This window comes from Bemisia tabaci, unplaced genomic scaffold (genome assembly GCF_918797505.1).
Source record: "Bemisia tabaci unplaced genomic scaffold, PGI_BMITA_v3".
Taxonomy (NCBI): domain Eukaryota; kingdom Metazoa; phylum Arthropoda; class Insecta; order Hemiptera; family Aleyrodidae; genus Bemisia; species Bemisia tabaci.
In genome coordinates, this window is record NW_027311755.1 from 1 (window position 1) to 11,545 (window position 11,545).

An 11,545-nucleotide genomic window follows, 5' to 3' on the forward strand; every position below is an offset into this window, starting at 1 on the left:
GAGCTGGAATTTACAATGAAATCAATTGACAATTCATAATTATAACGCGTTAAGGCTTATGCCGCACGGGCCGCCGGAATGGCGCCCTGGGCTCACCAATAAATCGAGAACCTGGCGGGTGTAATGAAATAAATGTAATTTTAAAACGCGAAATAGAAAGTTTACGAAACTTGGTCAAAATATCCCGGATACCATCAGCTTTCATCGAAAGTTTAGTCTCACACCGCACGGGGCGCCGGAAGGGCGCCAGGGACTCACCAATAAATCCAAAACGTGAATTTGAATTCCCCGCCCATTTTCAAATGAATGTAATATAAAAACGCAAAATAGAAAGTTTACGAAACTTGGTCAAAATACGTAAAATACCATCAACTTTTATCATTAATTTAGTCTCACACTGCACGGGGCGCCGGAAGGGCGCTATAAACTCACCAATAAATCAGGAGCCGGAATTCGAATTTCCCGCCGAATTTTAAATTTATGTAATTTAAAAACGCAAAATAGAAAGTTTACGAAACTTGGTCAAAATACGTAAAATACCATCAGCTTTCAGCGCAAGTTTAGTCTCACACCGCACGGGGCGCCGGAAGGGCGCCAGGGACTCACCAATGAATCAGGAACCGGAATTCAAATTTCCCGCCCAATTTTAAATGAATGTAATTTAAAAACGCAAAATAGAAAGTTTACGAAACTTGGTCAAATTACGTAAAATACCATCAACTTTTATCGCAAATTTAGTCTCACACCGCACGGGGCGCCGGAAGGGCGCTATAAACTCACCAATAAATCAGGAACCGGAATTCGAATTTCCCGCCGAATTTTAAATTTATGTCATTTAAAAACGCAAATTAGTAAATTGACGAAAGTTGGTCAAAATACGTAAAATACCATCAACTTTTATCACAAATTTAGTCTCACACTGCATGGGGCGCCGGAAGGGCGCTATAAACTCACCAATAAACCCAAAACCGGAATTTGAATTTCCCGCCCAATTTTAAATGAATGTGATTTAAAAACGCATAATAGAAAGTTGACGAAACTCGGTCAAAACACGTAAAATATCATCAACTTTCAGCGCAAGTTTAGTCTTACACCGCACGGGGCGCCGGAAGGGCGCTATAAACTCACCAATAAACCCAAAACCGGAATTTGAATTTCCCGCCCAATTTTAAATTTATGTCATTTTAAAACGCAAAATAGAAATTTGACGAAACTTGGTCAAAATATCCCCGATACCATCAACTTTAAGCACATGTATAGGCTCATACTGCACGGGGCGCCGGAAGGGCGCTATAAACTCACCAATAAACCAAAATCCTGAATTTGAATTTCCTGCCCGATTTCAAATGAATGTAATTTTGAAACGCATAATAGAAAGTTGACGAAACTCGGTCAAAATACGTAAAATATCATCAACTTTCAGCGCAAGTTTAGTCTTACACCGCACGGGGCGCCGGAAGGGCGCTATGGACTCACCAATGAATCAAAAACCGGAGTTTGAATTTCCCGCCCAATTTTAAATGAATGTAATTTAAAAACGCATAATAGAAAGTTGACGAAACTCGGTCAAAACACGCAAAATATCATCAACTTTTACTGCAAGTTTAGTCTCACACCGCACGGGGCGCCGGAAGGGCGCTATAAACTCACCAATAAACCCAAAACCGGAATTTGAATTTCCCGCCCAATTTTAAATGAATGTGATTTAAAAACGCATAATAGAAAGTTGACGAAACTCGGTCAAAACACGTAAAATATCATCAACTTTCAGCGCAAGTTTAGTCTTACACCGCACGGGGCGTCGGAAGGGCGCTATAAACTCACCAATAAACCCAAAACCGGAATTTGAATTTCCCGCCCAATTTTAAATTTATGTCATTTTAAAACGCAAAATAGAAATTTGACGAAACTTGGTCAAAATATCCCCGATACCATCAACTTTAAGCACATGTATAGGCTCATACTGCACGGGGCGCCGGAAGGGCGCTATAAACTCACCAATAAACCAAAAACCGGAGTTTGAATTTCCCGCCCAATTTTAAATGAATGTAATTTAAAAACGCATAATAGAAAGTTGACGAAACTCGGTTAAAACACGCAAAATATCATCAACTTTTACTGCAAGTTTAGTCTCACACCGCACGGGGCGCCGGAAGGGCGCTATAAACTCACCAATAAACCCAAATCCTGAATTTGAATTTCCTGCCCGATTTCAAATGAATGTAATTTTGAAACGCATAATAGAAAGTTGACGAAACTCGGTCAAAATACGTAAAATATCATCAACTTTCAGTGCATGTTTAGTCTTACACCGCACGGGGCGCCGAAAGGGCGCTATGAACTCACCAATAAATCCAAAACCGAAATTGAATTTCCCGCCCATTTTCAAATGAATGTAATTTAAAAACGCATAATAGAAAGTTGACGAAACTCGGTCAAAACACGCAAAATATCATCAACTTTCATCGCAAGTTTAGTCTCACACCGCACGGGGCGCCGGAAGGGCGCTATAAACTCACCAATAAATCCAAAACCTGAGTTTGAATTTCCCGCCGAATTTCAAATTAATTAATTCCCGCCATTATTCGTATAAACGTCGGTTGTCTGGCGGGAAATTTGAATGTTATTGTGATGCAGTGGTAAAAGGAAAGCGGTCTTTACTCGCCTCGTGTGGTAGAAGCAGAAAAAAAAAAAGAAAAGAAAAGAAAAAAAAAATGATCACACAATGATATTTCGTTTGGCAGAAGAGTTTAATTTCAGTAATTTCTTGAGGACTTTTTATGTTACCCTCAACGATTGATTATCCAATATTTTCAAGTGATACTTGGAATTTTCCTTAAAATATTTTTGGAATAATATTGCAAATGAACATTAGGAAAAATAATGTATACTGTGGGCACCTGACTACTATTATTCTATAAAAGAAGCTCATGAAACTGTTCAATATTCCAAATAAATGGTTCAGCGCGGTAAGAGAATAATATCTTGAAATAAAAGTTCAGAATATTTGAATATTTTGAGAAAATCAATTGAATTTCATGTTTCATTTTCTAAAGCAAGTTTTAATTAAAATTAGGGTGACTATCCGAATTAAGTCTCCTAATTTATTTTCAGATGTGCCTACTGCACCCATCTTGCGGCTTGTGTATCAGTCTTATTGGAAAGGAATGTGGATTGAACGCTTAATACTTTGAAAATTTGTTATAAGTTTTCTAGGTTCCTTTTTGATTAGTTGAAATTAAAAGGAAAATTCGAAAGGATCGACTCAATAAAAAAAAAAAAAAAAAAAAAAAAAAAAAAAAAAAAAAAAAAAAATAATCTGGAGTGGCCTTCTTGTGCTCTTTGCAGTTTGTGGCTTAATGCAGAATGAAAGCTGCACTGGGAAAAAGTTCTCAGGGATCCAGAGTCCGAACTCTAAAGAAATTTTGACATGAGTAAATACTCTTGATTCAATGTGATTTTTGCTTGAATCGAGAGCCCAGTTACTTTAGGCGGATTTCATTTTGAATCTAGCAAAAATCCAATTAAATCAAAAGTATTTTTTCTTGTCTAATTTTTTAAAAGTCTGGACTCTGGATCCAAGAGCATTTATTTTCCAGTGTGACCTTAATACGATATTTTGAGCAATTTTTATGATTTTTCTCTGTTGTGTTATTCATTTATATCCAGTTAAACTTTTGCGTAAAATTCAAAGATAGGTATTCAAAACACAGATCTCTTGGCGGGTGCAAAAACAAATTGTTGGAGGAATTATGAAATTTGCCGGGAACATGGAAGCGAGTCGTAAGTGCAGTCCTGGATGAGCCTCAAGACACATAGGATCTTGTACTAACCATGGATCATACAGAAATGCATTAACAGCTCTCTTCACTATCACAACAGATTTAAGCACATCTGTCGCTCAACCCTTCAATGTAGTGCTGTGCTTGCATACTGTCTCTTCTTGTTTTAATGGGCATCCTATGAAAGGAGACTTAGGTGAAAAAAATTAATCGAAAGTGAAAAATAAAAGAACTGAAGAAGAAACATGCTCCTCCACAATCTTCACATATTTTTTTTTGTTTTTGACAAGAAAGTAATTTTATGCACAAATTTAGATTATTTATGCTTCATTATCTCTCCTTAGGACATTTTGAGTTTCTTGTGCTAAGTAAGATGTTTCATGAACATTCTCAAATTCACTTGACACTTGGAATTAGCGAATAAAAAAAAACCTCAATTATACCTAGTGGGATGAATGAATGCATCAGAGATGAAAGTACATACTGATATGATTTTATTTAAAAAAAAAATGGGTAACAAGGCAAAATTATGCTTGAACCCAGATCCAAACTAAAATTGAGCCTGTGAATTTCCTTCTTTCTTTTCAAAGACTCATTTTCGGTAATGATTTAGGGGTGCAATTATTTACAATGGAGATAGTTTGTGAAAAAATTAATACTTGTCATGGTGTATGTTGTATGTACAATTGATACGTACATTGACTAATTCCAAATTTGCACAGTGGTACGTAGCAAATGAGAGATTTCTTCCTGACTACATGGCGATAAGAAACCTGAGTGAATTCCAGGGAAATAACTAATTAACATATCACTAGGAAGAGTTTAAGTACAGGCCCTTCAGATCCAGCGTCTTTTTTTTTCACAAAATATGTACGACACTTTGCACCAAGTTTTCAAAGAGGACAAACTAATAATTCACAGCACATTTAGAACAACATCTCCATACACACAGATGTGTGCAGGGAGTTGAAAATTAAATTTTTAAGTAACAATAACAATAATCTATACATGAACTAGTATTAACTTGGTGCGCTAGTATTACCTAAAAATAAATTGCTTTCTGACTAAATGACAAAAAAAAGGATATTGGTAACAATTGAAGAAAACAGACTAATTAGCACACCAGTGGATAAGGCTCAGGGACTATATTGCTTCAGAACCATCGCTTTTTCTTCCTCACCAATTATTTACGTCACTTTGCATCAAGATTCCAATAAAAAGGAACTAGTGAGTTTGATATACTTACAAGTTTGTCACCTCCGTACAAATAGTATCGGATGAAAAGTCACATTGAACAACAGAACTTTTAAAGCAAACACTACAGCAGGAAAGTCATGGTAACACTGAATATTTGAATCTATTCATCTTCAATGGAGCATTAAAGGACACTCAGAAAAAGGTTTACTGATTATAAATTATTTATGAGACAGGAAAATAATTGCTAACTGTCCCTAGTATGATGTGCATAAGTCAATACAGAGAACTACATTCTAGGAAGTAAACAATTCGATAGTAAAGACACTTATTGCCATAAAACTACTGAGGCTTGAAATAAAGATAGTTGCATCAATTTTCTCTTCCTTATTTTCTTTATGAACACGGCTAATAAGGAGTTACTCATACCAACCATGCCCTGATAGCAATGATTGCCTACGAGTTGATATTTAGGTGAAAAAAGGAAATTTCTCAGGATCTGCCTGTAATATATCACAAACATAGGTCATTGGGAGAGACTACAGGCTGAGGATACACAAGTCAAAGGCAAAGAAAAGAAAGGCTCAACAATGCCGGGACTACGAAGACCCGAGATAGGGCAATCATGAGACGTATGTAAAATCACTTTTGATTACAATAAGAACAGAATTTTTTCAAAATATGCATACAATATACAATCAAAATATCAGATTCCAAAATTTTTAAACACCGAAATTTGGAAACAAATGCTGGTATGTAGGGCAGAGAATCTCTGAGGCATGTTAAATAAATTGATGAAGATTGTTTTGAAGATAAAAACATTTAAAACGTTAATATGGCAGTACATAATCACAAGAGCCGAGAAATAAGGAAACGGCCCGGTACGTTTGGAATTCTTTCACGAGCTTCTTAATAGCACAATCTAAGATTAGCAAGCTCTGTAAGGATTTTTCAATAAATACGTAAAATGGACTACACAAGATTCTAAAATGACTAAAATTATTAAGTACTACTAAAACTCACTTGCATTTAAAATAAATAGAATTGGACTGGTTTCGAGGGCATTTCTTCCTCTTCAGTGAACACCAACTGCCGGTGTTCACTGAAGATGAAGGAAAGCCTTTAAAACTAGTCCAATTTTATTTATTGTAAGCGAAAGTGAGTTTTAATGGATCTTAATAATTTTAGTTATTTCAGTAAGATGTGGTCATTTTTGGTCACAAAGATTTACGTAAAACTGACGAGGTTGCAAAGGTCAAAACTTCAAAAGAAGTAATTGTCATTGGCAATTTTTATGGCAAAAGAGGATGCTGTATTGGCTGCAAAGTTATCAGATCATTCTGTGAAGATGTGCTCAATGACGGCGGAAATTACATTTTTAAAGTATAAGAGCAGAGTGAGTTAAACATTTTTAAACAGATTCAATCAACTCAAAATACCCATACTAGGCTCAATGGACTTGAAGGTTAAAATAAATTATCGACTCTGTAATAACAAAGCAGATGCAAACAATGAGGATGAAGAAGGTGGACATGTGTTGGAGGTTTTCTTGTAGCAGATATCATTATTTCCTCAAAACAGAAGTAGTATCTTATTTAAAGTTAGCACTGAAATTCAACGTTCAGAGATTCACATAGCCTTTGGAAATCTTTTGATGTGAGCATCATACATGGAATGTCAGCAGCACTGAGATTTGCTGCTCTCAAGGCTTGGCTAACATCTTCTAATGTGAAGCTGCGTTTTGGGAGAACCTGTGGGCAAAAATTGATAACATTAAAATATTATAGGAGCAAGATGTAATGCATTTTACAGAGGGATTTGATTTAAGGTGCGTTGTTTTGGCGTGATTTTCTTGTTTTATTATTACTATGCGCCTTCTTGTTTCTATCTTTACCTACGAAACCGAGTTATTTTTGGCAAAAATTTCTGGTCAATGAGGTAAGATAAGCATGAGAAAACACAAATCTCAAAGATAGTAAGTATGTAAATTAGAAAAAACTTCAAAGATAGCAGGTGTGTCAACTAAATAAATAATATTAGAAAGTCTTTTAAATTAAAAACTGAATTTCCTTAAATACTTTAAAAGTGAGCTGTCATGAAATAGACTTTTTACTTGCGTAAAAGAGACACCACAATAATTAAAATATCAGTTGCAGCTGTAGGAAAAAATTTTGATAAATTTTAACGGTAGGACTACTTCACTTATGATCCTAACTACAATTTCCTAAATTTTGTACAAAATCCTGCGAGCGAGTTGGGGAAAAATATCAATTTTAGAACATTCCTGCCCTGGGCTCGATAAAAGAAATCTGAACCTTCTTTTGTTAGATACATAACATGCATAAAAGTCGTTTCTGCAACGCACTGTAGCATTTTGCAACACCGCTCTGCGTTCTGTAGACACATGAATTTAATATTTGATGCAACCCTTTGAGTCATCTGCAGCCTTTATTTGAAGTTATGATTTTCGCACAGGAATAAACAAACACTGCAAAGGAGCAATAATAGTGGTGTAAGAATAATTCTAATTTTTGCAGAAAAACATTGCATTTCAACACCACTCCAAGAAACACTGAAAAAAATTTTAAGTTTTCAAGAATTTGAGACACATCAACTCAAAGAGGTGTATTGTTGGCTTGAGGCTCAAGGGATCTTTGTGGCGATTTTTATAAATTTACATGCTATTCCACGGATTTTGTCATAGAGATGTGTGAAAAGTTGACCAACCCCTACTTGGTGTATAGACATCAAAATGCACAACTTTGGAGACAATGCTCTCAAAACTTAAAAACTCGACATCCACTGTTGATACATGTATGGCTAGACATCGGAAAATTTCACCGCTGCGATTCGCCGCGAAATTTTTAAAATGTGCTTAGGAATTTGAAAACCAGACAGAAGCACCGATCAAAACACCCTGATCACGAAAATATAAAGCGAAATAACGCGAAATCTGCCATTTTCCGGATTTATCGCGAAATCGCGCGGAATCCATCCCAAATTTATCCGCGAAATCGGCGAAATCCGTACATTTTCGTGAAATTTACGTATGTATGCTTGTAAGACGAAGTTTGCCGCGCTTTTTTTCAAAATAAGAAATTACGGAGTTGTTTCTGAGCATTGGTCGTCATTGGCTACAAGCTATCGACGTTCGCCAATGGCATCAAAATACTAATGAAAGAAAGGGCGGCAACCAAGGCATAAACATGACCTCAAATAATTTTAACATGTGATCATGTGAAAGCTATATTTTAAACTGTCAAACGCAAAAAGCGCTACAAAAATAACGGCGAAATCAGAAAAATTAACAGCGAAATTCGGGGAAAATAACCGCGAAAACGGGGAAAAATAAAAGCGAAATTTTCCAATGTCTGCAAATGGCTTCAGATTATGCTTAGCTAAAGATTTACTTCTAAAAAGGAGAGTCAAATATTACCATTTTTCCGCACTTTAGCAATTCAGCAGTCAGCATACATATGAAAGAGTATAACAATACGGCCATGCATCTGAAAGAATCAAGAGAAAGTGTAAGTGACAACGGTGAATTTGCAAGGGTCTGAAATCTGATGAATTTCATGTTTAAGTGGAAACTTTTAAGGGAACTGAACACGAAGATACCCTTGATTCGTAAATTGAGCAATTATTAGAGGAGATATGACAGAATAACCGATCCTGCTAAAATACATGTGTTTAAATGGAAAATGCCGCCCGATGACGTCAAACGGCAGCACATTTTCTCACTTTTAAATCGATCTTTCTCCAATTTCCCATGTCAGAAAAAAATTATGAAAAATACTGCGAACTCAGCTCATTAGGCACTTTCAGACGAAGCAATTACATTTTTTTGTGCAAAGTCTCCACTGAATAGGACTCAGTGGACATTCAGGTTGATAGGGGTTCATATAAGATGTTGTCTTAAAGGTTTTTTAAATGTCAGATTTAGATTTCAAGAAGTCCCATTACAGATACGAGACGTTAAATGCGGACATCGCTTAAAAATAATTATTTCAGTTCAAAATGGCAATTTCCTTGAACATTAGCTTCTCCTTACAGCAAATAGTGTCAAAGAATCCATGATCAGTACTGATTGACTATCGTAAATTGCTCTTTTGCTTCAAAATCAGGGTTGGCGACGCATCACCAACCAGACATTTTTGACCTTTAAAGTCTCATGTCATTGAATGTTATCATATTGCATCATATTTTTCAGCATGGATAAGTTCAGAGACATCATTTCTATTAATGTATTAACTTGGTTTTTAATTGTTTTGCCCTAAGTCGTTTATAACCCGTTTCATTGTCGTTTCATTGTAATTGACCTGTACAATAGCTCTACCAGGAGCTTACATTTCTGTACCAAAGATCAAATAAATAAATAAACCCACGGCAATACGACTATTCCTCTTATCTTGAAATCAACCATGTGTCATAAATTATTACCTGAATTTGATGGGCGATACAGTTTTGAGACAGACATTCACTCCCTGTGAATCCCATTATCTGAACATAACTTTAAAGGAAACTTAAAATGTCTCTGATCAAAAAAATTTTAGTTATACCATAGTAAGTAGCCTGAATACTAGGATTCTCTTCAGGGATAGTTTAGTATTTGCTGTTCTATTATTATCTTTTACCTCATGCAATAATAGTACCTACTGTGCTAAACTTTTGCGGGTCCTACGGTTATGCTAGAAGTTTCTGTGGTTGGGGTATCCATGAATATAAGTGATGCTACAGATGGAAAAAAAGGAAGAACAAGTTTTTGATAATTTCTTACCTGATTTCGATCCTATCTCCAAACCAGGGAATTAAGGCTTTAGATCTATGCACTGAACTTCGAAACTTATATTCATTACTCTGCATTGCTTTTTTCATAGTTCGGCTGCTCATAGAGTTGTCTTGCAGTTACCGTGCTCCACGACAATGTAAGTAGAAAGAGGAATTGGACGAGCTGTATTGAATGTTAGGCAATTCTTAGACCCTGAAATACATTGGTAATTTGAATTAGACACAGTTACAGCAGTATTCACTTAATTATTCCTGGTATATTATGATATAATATGTAGTAATGATTTTGGAAAGAATGAGCAAACCAATGGTAGGTATGGGTTTCACAAAATTCTGAAATTGCTCTTCTCATAGGATACTGTTTGCTTTATCTATTTACTAAATGCAACTGAAGGTTCTCATTGACATTTCAAGATTGCTGAGTGTTTGGTGCAAACATTAGATATTCATTTGTAAAAATACAAATAATTGGGTGATTCAAACAAAGTCTAATGATGCCGACACTATGGCAAAATTCCACCGAAGGGTTCCAAGTTGACCTAAAATAATGTTCCAGAAATGACTATAAATTCTCTTGTGGTCTTCACAATATATCTCTTCTAATACTATATGTTATGCTTGATATAACATTTGTATAACTCTTCACGGTGAGATAATGTTCCTTCAATAAAAAACATGGGCAGGTATTCTCAGTCATTAGTAGGTTAGTTTAGAAAGAGTGAAGCTGTGTTGTTGAAGTAGATAAATCTGATTCCGTTTGGTTTTCCTGTTTGCAAACGCAACCTCACGGTCCCCATTAATCTCCAGCAGGCTGATTATTGAAAGTTTAAAGCAAACCCCATAAGATATCGTATTGCGATATATTGCATGGTTAAGATAGGGCTATGTCTTGTCGTGTCGGACAGAAGGAGTTTCAATAATCCGGCCACAGAGGTTGATTAGCGTTCAATAGAACTGTTAGGCATTCATATTTACCCGCACAAGTCATCGTGTAATTCAAACAGAGTCCAACAACAACAACCGCTTGTGATTAGGTAATTCCATTTAAAAACGGTCCCAAATAGTTAACTTCGACAAGGCAGCTTCATTTCTTGTATGCTGTCCCTTTTTCATGCACATGGTCTCACTCAGTATTTTCATGCATGCATATCTCAAAAAACTTACCTTCTGGAGTCCTGATGCGACACCATGGAAATTGAGCTGCACTTGTAGGAATTGAATCAGTACTAATAAAAAAACACAAACACTCAAGGCGAGGACATTGAGGACAGTTGCAGGGCGGCTCACCACTAACAACATTGACATTTGAAATCCAGATCCTGCTTTCAAGGTAGCAGAACTTCAGGATAGATTTGGATTGGAGGCATTTCTTACTTCATAGAAATTAGTAAACTTCACAATAGTATTACGTTTTTAATTACTGCCATTTCCCTTTGAATTATAGGCAAACTAAAGACTCACAATCAGTGCACTGCTACACGCGATTTCAGCTTGAAAACATATAATAAGTAACCGTTCGATGTCGTTCAAATTTACATGCAAATGCAACCCATGCTTCTGGTGAATTCTTATCAGTATTCATTTGGGATTGGGAACCACTCATTGCCACTATATGTTTACATTTTGTTTCGATATATATCGATATGTACTGGGTGTTCAAAAAGTAGTAGTTTCTTGGCAGGGATCTTCATTGGCAGCTTCACTGGACGACAATTCAGTGTTGCCAAGACTCCATGATATTCAAGTTACTGTTTTTTAATGGCTGAAGGCTGAAGAATGAA

General features: G+C 36.0%; 1 protein-coding gene across 1 annotated transcript; it reads right to left on the reverse strand.

The window, feature by feature from the left end:
- Positions 1-4,259: 4,259 nt before the first annotated feature.
- Positions 4,260-11,435, reverse strand: LOC140225860 (uncharacterized). Its single transcript, XM_072305831.1, has 4 exons — positions 10,929-11,435; positions 9,754-9,957; positions 8,413-8,482; positions 4,260-6,727 (listed from the first exon to the last, which is right to left on the reverse strand). Exons 2-4 carry the CDS (start codon positions 9,864-9,866, stop codon positions 6,578-6,580), a joined length of 333 nt encoding a protein of 110 aa, XP_072161932.1. The 5' UTR covers positions 9,867-9,957; positions 10,929-11,435; the 3' UTR covers positions 4,260-6,577.
- Positions 11,436-11,545: the final 110 nt, after the last annotated feature.